This window comes from Limanda limanda, chromosome 5 (assembly GCF_963576545.1).
Source record: "Limanda limanda chromosome 5, fLimLim1.1, whole genome shotgun sequence".
NCBI lineage: Eukaryota > Metazoa > Chordata > Actinopteri > Pleuronectiformes > Pleuronectidae > Limanda > Limanda limanda.
In genome coordinates, this window is record NC_083640.1 from 15,750,707 (window position 1) to 15,765,726 (window position 15,020).

Consider the following 15,020-nt stretch of genomic DNA (forward strand, 5'->3'; position numbering starts at 1 on the left):
ACTGAGATACGTGTGCACACGCACGCACGCACAAACAAACAAACAAACAAACAAACAAACACACACACACAGTGTTACTAAGTGTTTCTGTCTTATCCTTCCACCAGATGAAGAAGAAGCCAGTGAAGTACACACTTTCAGATGAAGTGGATTACAATGTTCCAGACTATAAGACAGTCATCACCATCAGTAGTAAAGACCAACTCAACATCACGCTCACTAAGTGTGGACTGGCAATGCTGAGCAACCTGGGAATGGTAAGAACAGGGCTCATTTAGACAGAAGATCTTAAGGGTGAGCGTGGCCATCCATAATTTTCACATTCTTGTCTTTCTTCAGGCATTTGCAGAAGCTGCCAAACAGACAGATGAGTGCTTCCAGAAGGATGAAGCCCCGTTTGTGGTAAAAAACCGCCTGGGCCTGCCGGTGTCACTCTGCCACAGTGAGATGTTTCGCCCCATCGGCGTGCAGGGTGATGACTGCACAGTGGAGCTGCAGGATGGGCAAACACTTGGGATGGACTATTCAACCACAACAGACGGTGACCAGTTCTCTGCCATGACCTCCCTGAGTGAAAAGGACTATTTCATACAACCTAGTAAGTGAAACTTTGTACACCGGTATACTGAATTAGAAAAGTTTTAGATTAGTGACTAGTTTCTGTTATCGAGTCCCCAGATTTGCCTACAAATTCTTCAAATTTTCATGTAGAATCTGTTAATGGAGATCATACTCTCTTAAACCAATAAACCTGGGCTGTCAATTTGACTTAACCCTCTCTTCTCTATTTAGGGCCCGAGCACCGAATGGTGAGAGGCCCTATTGAAATTGTAAGGATTATTCTTATTATTATTATTATTATTGTGACTAAAGTGAATTGGCTTTTTGAGAGCTTTAACATGCTGAACTTCTTACCAAACTTTGCAGTAAATTAGTAAGTGGTGAAAATTTACGTATTCTGGAGTATTTGGAAATGGGCGTGGCAAAATGGCTCAACAGCGCCCCCTGGAACCCAGCCCCTAGGTTTCCACATAACCGATTTTCACCAAAATCGGGCAAGAGGTGTATCGTGACTAATCATGAAAAAAAGTCACAAAGGGTATTATGAAAAACGCAACAGGAAGCCCGCCATTTTGGATTTAGTGGCCATTTTGGCCATTTTGGCGATTTTTACTTTAATGTACTTGTCCCAGGGCTTTCATCAGATCAACTTCAAATTCAGATGAGTGTCATCACAACAAGATGGAGAAAAAAGTTGACTTAAAAAATCAACTTTTCGTCTCACCGTGTGACCTTGGCGTGGCATCAAAGTTTGATTAAACGCCATAAAAACACGAGGTTCTGTATCTCGGACAAACACAATCCAATCGAGTCCAAACTAGACACATAAGACAAGAGACCCGGCCTGATGACATCTGCACTGAAATCATGACTTAATATCACAGCGCCCCCTGGTGGCATCAGGAAATGTATGTTTTTTTGCATGTCTTACACTTGGATGTATTTCTCCTCATCCACTGACCTCAACCATGTCAAACTGTATCAAATGGGTCTCAAGACATTGATAATGAAGATATAAGATTACTGTGACTTTTCGTCAAACGCCATACTAATGGCGTGGCATCAAAGTTCATCAACTCGCCATGACACACGAAATTGCTGTAACTTCCGTGTTCATGGTTCCATCTCACTCAAACTACACGTGTGTGTTAACATCCCCCCCCTTAAGATATTCATATGGTTTTAAGAAATGAGCGTGGCAAAAAAACTGACTAGCGCCCCCTAAAGGGCAGCCCTGGCACTACGATTGGTTGACATGTACAAAAATTGATTATGGCATGTGTCTTTTCATAACAAACAAATAAGTCTCTTGGATCGATATGTTAGACCAAACAGGAAGTCCGCCATTTTGGATTTAGTGGCCATTTTGACCATATTCCACATTTTTACTTTGACATACTTGTCCCAGGGCTTTAATCAGTTCATCTTTAAATTCAGATGAGTGTCATCACAACAAGATGGAGATAAAAAATGATTTAGGGATTGTTTTTTTGTCACACCGTGTGACCGTGGCGTTGCGTCAAAGTTCATCAACTCGCCGTGAAACACGAAATGCTGTAACTTCAGTGTTCATGGTTCTATCTCACTCAAACTACATGTGTGTATCAACAGCCCCCCCCCTGAAGATCTTCATATGGTTTTAAGGCCGTGTGACCGTGGCGTCGAAGTTTGATTAAACGCCATCAAAACACGAGGTTCTGTATCTCTGACATATATTGTCCAATTGAGTCCAAACTAGACATGTAAGACTAGAGTCCCAGCCGGATGACATCTACACAGAAATCATGACTTTAAATCACAGCGCCCCCTGGTGGCTACAGGAAGTGAAGCGTTTATTGTCCAATCAACTCCAAACTAGACATGTAAGACTAGAGTCCAAGCCTGATGACATCTACACAGAAATCATGACTTTGAATCACAGCGCCCCCTGGTGGCTACAGGAAGTGAAGCGTTTATTGTCCAATTGAGTCCAAACTAGACATGTAAGACAAGAGTCCCGGCCTGATGACATCTACACAGAAATCATGACTTTAAATCACAGAGCCCCCTGGTGGCTACAGGAAGCGAAGCTTTTATTGTCCAATTGAGTCCAAACTCGACACATAGGACAAGAGTTGCGACCTGATGACATCTACACAGAAATCATGACTTAAAATCACAGCGCCCCTTGGTGGCTACAGGAAGTGAAGCGTTTATTGTCTAATTGAGTCCAAACATAAGACAAGAGTCGCGACCTGATGACATCTACACAGAAATCATGACTTAAAATCACAGCGCCCCCTGGTGGCTACAGGAAGTGAAGCTTTTATCCTTGCCACAGAGAGGAAAACGCATCCAACGCGGAGACGTGCGCTTGGTCATCGACCGCTCTCTCCCCCGACTGCAACAGGCTTCAACGTGCAGGTGCTCGGGCCCGCAAGTGCTACAACGTAGCCCTAGTTAGGGCCCGAGCACCTCCGGTGGGAGGCCCTATTGAAATTGAAATGATTATTATTATTATTATTATTATTATTATTATTATTCATCCAAATGAATGGGCTTTTTGAGGACTTTCCCATGCTCAAAAAGTTGCTAAACTTTTCAGTAAATTAGAATGTGGTGGAAAATTACGTATTCTGGAGTATTTGGAAACGGGCGTGGCAAAATGGCTCCACAGCGCCAACTGGAACGCAGCCCCTAGGTTTCCCCATGGCCGATCTTCACCAAAATCGGGGAAAAGGTGTATCGTGACTAATCATACAAAAAAGCCTCAAGGAGCATTATGAAAAAAGCAACAGGAAGCCCGCCATTTTGGATTTAGTCGCCATTTTGGCCATATTTCACGTTTTTACTTTGATGTACTTGTCGAAGGGCTTTCATCGGATCAACTTCAAATTTAGATGAGTGCCATCACAACAATCTGCAAATGTAAAGTTATCAAAAGATAATTTTTTTATCACACCGTGTGATCGTGGCGTTCAACAAAGTCTGAAGGAAACACATTGACTCATATTTGAGTCAAATAAGCTGGACTGGCAATGTTTAGACACAAGATGGCAGTATAAGACCATGAATTGACCAAGGACCATATTTTCTTTCACAGGTCATAGGAGTTCTTTCAAACAGTTTTAATGTGTTGGAAACTCAGCTACACTTACATATGTTTGACAATTAATGTTGATAGATAACTTTAGTACATGATTGAGGGTAAAAATAGTATATTTAACATGTACGTTACAGTGTGTTGACCAAGGACCACATTTTCTTTCATAGGAATTCATTCACACAGTTTTAATTAGGGCCCGAGCACCTCCGGTGGGAGGCCCTATTGAAATTGAAAAGATTATTCTTATTAGGGCCCGAGCACCTCCGGTGGGAGGCCCAATTGAAATTGAAATGATTATTATTATTAGGGCCCGAGCACCTCCGGTGGGAGGCCCTATTGAAATTGAAAAGATTATTATTATTTATTATTAGGGCCCGAGCACCTCCGGTGGGAGGCCCTATTGAAATTGATAAGATTATTATTATTATTCTCCGCCAAGTTAAATTGGCTTTTTGAGGGCTTTCCCATGCTCAAAAAGTTTCTAAACTTTGTAGTAAGTTAGAAATGTGTGAAAATGGCCATATTCTGTAGGATTTGGAAATAGGCGTGGCAAAATAGCTCAATAGCGCCACCTACGGATAAGCCCCTCATTTAGCATTCACCGATCCTCACAAAAAAAATACCCAGTTGTGTATCGTGACCAGACGCACAAAAAAGCCTCTCAGTGCGTTATGAAAAAAGCAACAGGAAGCCCGCCATTTTGGATTTAGTCGCCATTTTGGCGATATTCCACGTTTTTACTTTGATGTACTTGTCGTACAGCTTTCATCGGATCAACTTAAAATTTAGACGAGTGTCGTCACAACAATATGGAATACTAAAGTTATCAAAAAAATCAACTTTTCGTCAGAGCCTGTGACCGTGGCGTGGCGTCAAAGTTTGATTAAACGCCATCAAAACACGGGCGGCTGTATCTCGGACATATTTGGTCCAATCAAGTCCAAACTACACACATAAGATAAGAGTCGCGACCTGAAGACATCAACACAGAAATCGTGACTTTAAATCACAGCGCCCCCTAGTGGCAGCAGGAAATGTCTTGTTTTTGGTACGTCTCACACTTGGAAGTATTTCTCCTCATCCCCTTTGCACAACCATGTGAAACTATGTCAAATGGGTCTCAAGACATTGATAATGAAGACATAAGATTACTGTGACTTCTCGTCAAACGCCATATTAATGGCGTGGCATCAAAGTTCATCAATTCGCCATGACACACGAAATTGCTATAACTTCGGTGTTCAAGGTTCAATCTCCCTCAAACTACATGTGTGTGTCAACAGCCCCCCCCTGAAAGCTGTCAGATGGGTTTAAGGAATGGGCGTGGCAATATAACTGACTAGCACCCCCTAAAGGGCAGCCCCGGCACTACGATTGGCATAAAGCTACGAAAATCGACGGGGACATGTGTCTTTTCATGACAAAGAAATAAGTCTCTTGGATAGATATGCTAGAGTAAACAGGAAGCCGGCCATTTTGGATTTGGTGGCCATTTTGGCCATATTCTGCATATTTACTTTAATATACTTGTCGTACAGCTTTCATCAGATCAACTTAAAATTTAGATGAGTGTCTTCACAAGACGATGAAGTACTAAAGTTATCAAAACATCAACTATAGGTTACAGCGTGTAACCGTGGCCAGGCGTCAAAGTTTGATTACACGCCATCAAAACACGAGCTCCTGTATCTCAGGCATATTTGGTTCAATCAAGACCAAACTAGACATGTAAGACAAGGGTCACGACCTGATGACATCTACAGAGACACCATGACTTAAAATCACAGCGCCACCTGCTGGCTACAGGAAGTGAAGCGTTTATCCTTGCCGCAGTGCAAAAAACCCATGCAACGCGGAGACGGCCGCTTGGTCATTGAACGCTGTCTCTTCCCCGACCGCAACAGACTTGAAACGCGCGTGTGCTCGGGCCCGTTAGTGCTACAACGTAGCCCTAGTTAGGGCCCGAGCGCCTCCGGTGGGAGGCCCTATTGAAATTGAAAAGATTATTATTATTATTTTTATTATTATTTTTCTTCATACAAAGTGATTGGCTTTTTGAGGGCTTTAACGTGTTCAAAAATGTTTTAAACTTTGCAGTAAATTAGGAGGCGGTGAAAATTTACGTATTCTTGAGGATTTGGAAATGGGCGTGGCAAAATAGCTCAACAGCGCCACCTACAGAAAAGCCCCTCATTTAGCATTCACCGATCCTCACGAAAAAAATACCCAGTTGTGTATCGTGACCAGACGCACAAAAAAGTATATCAGTGCATTATGCAAAACTCAACAGGAAGTCCGCCATTTTGGATTTAGTGGCCATTTTGGCCATATTTCACGTTTTTACTTTGATGTACTTGTCGTAGGCCTTTCATCAGATCAACTTAAAATTTAAATGAGTGCCATCACAACAATCTGAAAGTGTAAAGTTATCAAAAGATAATTTTTTTATCACACCGTGTGATCGTGGCTTTCAACAAAGTCTGAAGGAAACACATTGACTCATATTTGAGTCAAATAAGCTGACCTGGCAATGTTTAGACAGTAGATGGCAGTATAAGACCATGAATTGACCAAGGACCACATTTTCTTTCACAGGTCATAGGAGTTCTTTCAAACAGTTTTAATGTGTTGGAAACTCAGCTACACTTACAGATGTTTGACAATTAATGTTGATAGATAACTTTAGTTCATAATTGAGGGTAAAAATAGTATATTTAACATGTACGTTACAGTGTGTGACCGTGGCCTGGCGACAGACTTTGATTACACGCCATCGAAACACAAGCTTCTGTATCTCAGGCATATTTGGTTCAATCAGGTCCAAACTACACATGTAAGACAAGAGTCACGACCTGATGACATCTACAGAGACACCATGACTTAAAATCACAGCACCACCTGCTGGCTACAGGAAGTGAAGCGTTTATCCTTGCCACAGTTCAAAAAACGCATGCAACGCGGAGACGAGCGCTTGGTCATTGAACGCTGTGTCTTCCCCGACCGCGACAGACTTGAAACGCGCGTGTGCTCGGGCCCGTTAGTGCTACAACGTAGCCCTAGTTCTTCTTGATGTTCATCTAATGTAACGAATAAAATGTATGTGCTAATTGCTCTTATTTTCTTTTCTTACTCCAGCTCCAGTGGGCCACACCTCAGCCAGTGTGATCCCCCTGATCAAAGTGGGCAGAGGAATGTACAGTGTAATGCACAGAGATTCTGGAGTCACTCGTTTCCTGGTCTGTCAAATTTACTCCGTGGAGGGAAGCAAGTATATAAAGATCCGTTCGCCTTTCCTGGTACGTTACTCATTATCTTGTACCCATTTAATTATTTATTTTTTATTTATCTTGTAAATATTTGGATGGTTGAAATAGTTTAAAGAAGCCTCTTTGTTCAAGGCTGTGATTGGGTCTCCCGCGAATATTGCTTATTAAATATTCACCCGGGTCAGTTTATCAAGCGGTTCCTATAAGGTTATAAGAGGCTGCAATCACTGTCTATCAAAATTACTGTTACTTCCTTCCAGTTTCAATTAAAAAGAAATGGAAATTAGCAGTAGCCCCAAGATGCATTTCTTTGTGTTTTAAAATATAGAAGGATTACAGATGAGGTGGGATTTCTTAAGTGATTTTCTTTCCTGTCCTGCAGATTATCAATCATTTCACGATACCATTCAAAGTGTTTGAAGGATCAACGTGTCTGGGTACTTCTCTGCCTACTGTAGAGTTCTGTGTGCCTCTGGACTCGTATAGGTGAGGGCAAACACACATAAACAAGCCTGAACACCGACACACACACATATATATATATATATATTTGTACCTCTACTACACCCTCCTCCACTCATATTAAGTCTTTGCTGCCCCCCTCAGGTCCGAGCTGAGCCTTCAGCCGATAACGGAGGACGACACTGAAGATCAGGTTGCGCAGTATGAGTGCTCAGAGGGCTTCAGTTATGAGGATGTCAGCAACCAGCAGCCTGAGTCACGCATCCAGCAGACCTGCCGTCTGCGTGGAAACCAGGATGGTGTGATGACGATCAACATTGTGCCATTAAAGGATGCTGTGACATTCAAACACACAGGTAGTATCGGGGAGAACTTCGACGTGCCCTTCGTGCTCCACCTGTGGCCTTCCATCCTCCTGCACAACCTGCTGCCGTATCCCCTTGCCTACGACCTGCTGGTAGGAACAGACTGATATTTGCATTCAAGTTCTTTACAATGACCTATTTACCCACACCATCCCTATGTGTCGTTAAGTATTTATAAGTTCTGTTGTGCCTAAGTTGCACCAACTCAAGTGCTGTTCTCCAACGTGTTCAGGCAGTGGTTTATTATACTATAATTAATTAACAGTATATAAATCTAATGTCAGAGACTGGTCAATTTGCTATATTCAAGTTGGTTAAGAGTAAGTATTTCATCCCAGTGGAAGTTATGAATTTGAAATTGGGATCGTTATCCTTTTACTGGCTGACCTACAGCAACATATTCCCGACTAAATCAATTTCACAGCATCAACATTTGCTTAGTGTTGATCTTCAAACATATATTTTCAACAACACAAGTGGTGAAAGCAGAGCTGTTAAGAAGATCTCCGTCAGATAATGGCTGTTAGATCATTCAGTATCTGCTGTAGCATCTTTAAAATGCCTGGTCAAAGCTGCCTTACTGAGCAGCTCTCATATGGAAATGTAGTTTAGAAATAAGACATACTTTGAAAAATGGTCAACACTTATGCTTATGAAACAGTTAAAACTTGCAAAAGTTTAAATGTCCAAACAGTGCTCAGTTTATGTAGATGAGTCGACAGTATATTATACATATTATTATGGTGGTTGTTAATGTGTGTGGTCAAAAAAAAAGATTAATATCTAATATTAAAATAAAAAAAAGCACAGATTCAGTGTTGCACTCAGTTACCCTCTCTGGCTGCTCAACAGGACAGTGGCGATTCTGCTCCTGAAGCCACTCTGGACCCAGGCTACTCTGCCCAGCTTCACACCGCCGTCATCAACCGCTCCAAACTCAGTCTCCGCCTGCTGAACTACTTTGCTCAGGATTGGTCCTCTGAGTACAGGTCTGTCTTCAGTCTCATTCCAGATGACTATTTTACTTTCTGATCATTAATTGAGCAAAGCGTTAGTTCAGGCAGGTCACGACGTCAAGGGCACTCACAATCAAGTACGTCCGCTGACAGCAACTGGTTTCATGACACCCAAGCATCTAAGAAGCAGCTTGTGGAAGTGTTTAGGGTTTTTTACTGTCGACAGCAATGGGACAAACAGGATAAGGCTGTTTGCCGACTTCGCCCCCTGCAACCTATGGGCTCACCTGCTTGCTTTCCACTCAAGTGAGGCAGCAGAGGAGGCACCACAGACAAGAGGAGCAACGTCAAGTGATCATCCTCATCTGACTTGTGTGTCATGTCAAATTTGTTCCAGCTTGATTTTTAGAAAAAGTGACAGCCCTAGGGTCGTACAGCTGCTGCTCTCCTTGCCCCACGTTCTATGGACGAGGCTCCAGATCAGAGCCACAGAGCAATTACATTTACCGCAATTATTGCAATCAAATACATTTTGTAGGAAGTGGACCTGACTGAAATGTAACTCCTGCTCGTAATTAACACACTTTACTGGAGGCGGTCATAGTTCCCAGATAGGGTTTTTATTTCATCCTCATACAGAGAATAGATATGAAATCACCCTTCTTTGTTTACCATCTTCGACACATTTCCTAACTACGCAATCTTTCCTGTTATACAGTCTCAAAAGTGACCAGGAGGAGATCACCTTCATCGTGTTCCAGTCGCTACGAGAGGATGACGATGATTATGGTGAAGGGAGCGAGAAGAAGAGGGCGGAGTTAGACATAGCCGTGCATGTTAAATATGACCTGGGACAGACAGTGATTGCCATCCACTCACCGTATTGGATGGTGAACAATACGGGAAGGTTACTGCAGTACAAGGCTGATGACATCCACCGTAAACACCCCCTGGACTACGACATGCCCCTGCTCTTCTCATTCAAGCCTCGGTACTTCCTGAAAAACAATAAGGTAAAGAGAAATTATGTTTTACCTCAAGTCTTAGTTATTAAAAGGGATACATTTGGTTAATGTATAATTGGTCCCATTTTCAATACACTTTCTAGCTTAAGGTGTCAAACTGGCCCTAGATTTCTTAATCTTCAAACTTTGTATTTGTTTTATATTTTAACAAGACCCAGATAAACACTTAAAACTGCTGCTGTTGTGCATGGAGTTGCACTTTTTTGATTAATCGCCTTAAAACACAGATTCTTGAATTTCTTTTCTTATTTATTGCCTTTTTATGGGGGTGGGGCTCCAGGTCTAGCCTAATTCTAACCTTTGAATAACGACCCACATCTCAGATTTGCTCAGTGATTTATATTGTTATCAGGGTTTTGCAAATCTCTCTTTTCTAAGCATCATTATTCAGTCAGAAAAATACTCAAATCAAGGACAGCTCTAGTTATATTAGATTGAAGCAAACTTGAAGTCAGTGGAATACGTATGTAATTTTTGACCATACATGACTGTGATTCTTTTCATTCCTCAGATCCGCCTTATGATCTCAGACAGCGACGCGTCTGACGATTTCTCCCTGGATACAGTTGGTAGCCATGGAGATGTGAAATGTAAAGGCAGATACAAAGATTACCTGGTAAGATTTTCCCAAAGACGTCAACATTCAAGGATAAACTCTTTTGCAATAACTTTTCCATAACTTAAAGAGCCATTGGTCGGACTTTAGTGTGTAACTACGACATGATGTGTTGCTGAAGAAGCTCACGATTGTCCTCTGTTGAATTTGTGTGTTGTTTGTCTGACCTCAGGTTGGTGTGAAGATTGAAGCGAACAGTTTCAGTCTCACACGCATCGTGAGCTTTGTGCCCTTCTACATGCTGGTCAACAGGACCAAGCACACCGTCTTCGTATGTGAAGATGGGCAGGACAACTGGACTGAGGCTCAACCAGAGCAGGTCAGAACTAAACCAAATATTTACATGTTTTACCTTGTAACTGTATTTTTTCTTTTCTTACCAGAGGTTTTACAGCTCAGTAAATTATACTAGACTGAGATAAAGTATAAATTCATCCTGGCAGCAGAAAATTATTACCACAACATGACATTTGGTCCTGTCACATATATTAAATATTACAATTTAACTAAAAATATACATCTGAGAAAAATATGTGAAATATATGACACACAATTTTTTATGCTACATTTAGTCAGCCATTCCTTTCTGGCCGGAGAACGACACCAAGCTGGTGAAGATCAAAGTAGAAGGTTGTTTATTGCCTCCTCGGACGATTGACTTCACACGACCAGAGAACTGTCTCCTGCTGCACCTGGACAACTCAGTAAGTAGAAACACACGTGCACAGGGATAATGTGCGTGTGTGCATCATGTATTTTTTTTTACAGGATGTACTATTTAACAAAAAAATGTGAATGTATAATGTTGCTTCCTGTTCTATAGATGGGTGGGATCATTGTTGATGTGAACCTATCAGACCACGCAGCCATAATCCGATTCTCGGAGTATCACGATGGCGCGGCCCCCTTCCTCATCATCAACCACACCACAGACCAGACTCTTCAGTTTCATCAGAGGTGAGTGAACAGCAAGGGGGACAGTCCCAAGGAGCAGAAAGAGTAGAAGGGTCATAAATAGTTAGGGCGCACACCATGACGGATTGATAACATATATTTTTAGTTTGGTAAAGCTATATAGATACAAAAACCATGGGAACGTTTGCTATCGCCTTTGGTTGAAGTAAGTCTAATACAGTCTTTGCTCAACATTTCTTATTGCTTTATATCATCATTTTACCAGGTCTCTGCCGTGGACATTTTGTCTGTAAATGTGCTTTCAAAGTGGTCCAGGTTTCTTTTGATATGTGTTGTCAATATGTCATACTCACCTTAAGATGAAAAAGAAAAGAAAATCTATGAAAATTTGAAGTCTGATGTTTTGCTCACTGTGCTGCAGACATTCATTCAGTTTCTGTGAAATATTTTGTATTTGTTTTCAGCTCATTTTTAATTTCTTTGCAGTTGTCGTGTCTAAATAAAGTTTACTTTTCATATAATTCAAGTTAACAGCATTTTAAAAGTTCCATTTTAGTGAGGTATATTTTGCATATTTGAAAATTACTCTTCTCTCTTGTTGCAGCGGCCTTTTCAGTTAAGAGCCAACCGTGTTTGTTCTTGCTGATGGAGATTAATCTTTGTGTGTTGTTGGTTATGCAGCTACGAGACAGAAATCAACTGGGTGGCTGACGAGTTGCTAGATCTCTCCTTCTCAATGGAGGAGGACAGGTAGAAAAAAGTGAAAGGGGGGGAAAAGCTCTTCTGACGCAATCTGAACTCAAGAGATGGAAGACAGGAAATAGGAATACGATAGGATAAAGAAAGAGACTAGAAGTGTTGCACAAATCTTCCAATTATTGCTGTTGCACTTTCTGAAGCTGCAGAATGATTTAAGACTGTAATTGGAAGGATTTAGACTTGTAATTATAGGTTAAAGACGGAAACAGATTGTTACTGGAAGCAAAAAGTTAGATAAAATGATAGTAATTACATATCAGAAAAAGAGGATAATCCATAAAAGTCAGCAAGAAATGAATCTATCAAATGTAGAGTAAATGTAAAGACATTAGAATACACAACAATACATGAAGTTATATAGAACGATGGATGAGCTTTTTCAAAATGAGTGATGAAGCCGAGGATGACACCAGGTGGAAGAAGGAAGAGTAGCATGAACAACGCTGCTCAACAGCAAGAGCAGAGCGCACACTCGGTGTAGCACATACATAGTGGAGTTATTATTATAATTATTATTATTAAAAGGCTAATCACAGTCACTTGAGTGCAGAATGTGGTCACTAGAGCGCAGGTAAAGATTAGAAGAAGAAGACTACTTCTGTTCTGATTGGGTTTTGTGTAATCTGCTCCTCGCCTTGCCAATGAGAAATAAGTATTGTGTCTGCCTCACATTATTTTGTGATGTCAATATTGCATTTTTATATGTTTTCAAATTTGTTTTACTGTTTATACACTTTTTATTTTGACCTAAAATGTTTATGTATCATTGGAGTAGAAGAAAAGGAGCAGGTTAGACGTTTACTCATTTATTATTCTGTTCCTTCAGTCTCTTTATCAAGTGTTCTTGTAGACATACTAGTTTTGAAAGCTGCTGACTGGATGGGATTCTGCAACAGGAATTACAACTCCTGCCTCTTCCAGTAGTTCTGTGGTGTGGACTATTATTGTCAGATTTTCCATCTCCATCTTTAGGTTACGGCTTCCTCCTTTGTTATGTATTTCATTCTCTCATTTCTGGACTGTCTCGTCCGAAGAGTTCAGAAACCTTGCGAAGGTGCTTAATCCGACCTTATCTCCTCAGGAGAGGTATTGGGGACTTTGGGGTGTCTGGCCGTTGTGCTGTAATACTCTCTCATGCTTCCGTCTGTTCATGGAATTTGTTTGTGCGCTCTGTCAGACGGGTACTTTGGATTGGTTGGTTGTTGTGGTGGTAGATTCTCGGTGGCTGGGCTCTGTTCTACCTGTTTTACTGTTGATCATTCCCATTGTCAGTTTCTCAATATTTGCTGTCTGCCATTTCAAATCTATGGAATACAGTACTTTTTTACAACATCTGTGCTGGAATTTATTCTATGTGTGTCTGGGTGGGTTTCATGTGAATGCAGCTCTCAGAAAAAGACAGAACCAGAGGAGCTGGAGCCTGGGACAGCTGTGCACTACACCTGGGCCGAACCTACCGGGTCCCGAGAGCTTTGCTGGAAGTGTGGCACCTACACTGGGAAGCTGAAGAGTGAGGAGGTACAATACCTGAGCCACAAGAATGTTTGTGCCGCAGTTACATTCAAGATGTATAAAAATCGTACATGGTCAAAACTAGAGCTACTCTGGTCTCTGTCTGCAGGAATCAGTCAGCTTTTAGCGTTGAAACATTTTGTACTCATTTGAAGTATTTGCATCCAATTTTCGGATCCAATGCTAATCCTTTGCCTAATAAAAGCCAAGCTCACTTTCAGATGTAAACAAACACTGAAAATTAACTTAACTGAGTTAATTATTACTTAACTGTTATTAACTGAGATGATTGTTTAAACAGTGTGTTGTTTATTCTGTTTTTCTTGCTCCTGTAGGATCTGCGTGAGGACATGAACAACGATGGGAAACTGTTTGTGATCTCCTTCTATGAAGGTAAAGTACACGAAGCTTGAAATTACATTCCCAGGCCTCATACATGCATTCTGTAAATTAGCTTCACACAATCTTATAACGGCAAGGATTTTCCTTTTGAGAAAAATAAAGTGTTAAATCCGTATGGTTTGTGATTGTTGTTGATCCAAAGGTCTCCAGCGTGTTATGCTGTTCACGGAGGAACGACGCATCTTCAAGCTGCTCTGTGAGAGTGAGAAGGCGCAGCTGGCCGAACAGGAGATCATCCTGTCGCTGAAGAACATGGGCGTGTCTCTGGTCAACAACAGCAGCAGCCAGGAGATCTCCTTTATTGGGATCACGAGGTACAGAACTTGTACAGAATTCTGCTTGTGCAAAATACAGAATATAAGTTTTATCTTAATGTATACAGGAATAACAAAATTTTAATTAAAGCTCATATAATTTGAAGAACTACTGATATTAGGGGAGGCTGTTGTGTGAAATGATTGTTGCCGTAGAATTCCATCATATCAACTTATTACCTGTAGTAAACAAATATAATACTAACTTTTTAAACATAGTAGGCTACTTGCATGATTTTTTGCTCTTTCTTGTCTCTCATCGTAGCTCTGACGTTGTGTGGGAGATGAAGCCAAAGAAAAAAAGTCGTTGGAAGACTCTAAGCACTAAAGAAGCTGAGATGTTGGAGGACAAGTTCAAAGATTACATTGAATCTGCTCCTGTAGACCATGCCATCGTCGACCTGCCAAACAACTTCCAGGTTACTCCCGAAATACTCCTTATCAAATATACCTGAGTTGATGTAGTAAACAAACAGATTAAATTTGGACATTTTCTGAAACAAATTTAATGTAACCCGTGTAGGTTTGAATTTATAATGAAAATAATATTTTATTGCAGCCTAATGGTTAATGTTTGTGGTGTTTGTAACTTCCAGGTGTCCTTGACTCCCAATGGCATGGACATGCGGATGCTGCAGCCGTGTGACGCTCCCCTCAGGAGGCACTTCCTGCCCGGGGTGAAGGTGGAGTACAGCGTCTCGCCACGACAGAGTGCCTACCGAGTCCAAATCCACCGCATACAGGTGAAGACGAGTACACTTTCTTTTCCTTTTTTTGCCTTA

General features: G+C 41.3%; 1 protein-coding gene across 1 annotated transcript in view; it reads left to right on the forward strand.

Annotated features, from left to right (window-relative positions):
* vps13a (vacuolar protein sorting 13 homolog A) overlaps positions 1-15,020 on the forward strand; it is a 40,147-nt gene that overhangs the window by 17,598 nt on the left and 7,529 nt on the right. Inside the window, exons 44-59 of the mRNA XM_061072377.1 lie at positions 108-257; positions 340-598; positions 6,782-6,942; positions 7,295-7,398; positions 7,519-7,831; positions 8,592-8,728; positions 9,414-9,708; positions 10,232-10,336; positions 10,509-10,655; positions 10,909-11,040; positions 11,160-11,293; positions 13,396-13,528; positions 13,858-13,915; positions 14,067-14,238; positions 14,504-14,657; positions 14,835-14,981. Of these exons, the coding sequence (XP_060928360.1) occupies positions 108-257; positions 340-598; positions 6,782-6,942; positions 7,295-7,398; positions 7,519-7,831; positions 8,592-8,728; positions 9,414-9,708; positions 10,232-10,336; positions 10,509-10,655; positions 10,909-11,040; positions 11,160-11,293; positions 13,396-13,528; positions 13,858-13,915; positions 14,067-14,238; positions 14,504-14,657; positions 14,835-14,981 (2,601 nt within the window). The remainder of the gene's footprint in view (positions 1-107; positions 258-339; positions 599-6,781; positions 6,943-7,294; positions 7,399-7,518; positions 7,832-8,591; positions 8,729-9,413; positions 9,709-10,231; positions 10,337-10,508; positions 10,656-10,908; positions 11,041-11,159; positions 11,294-13,395; positions 13,529-13,857; positions 13,916-14,066; positions 14,239-14,503; positions 14,658-14,834; positions 14,982-15,020) is intronic.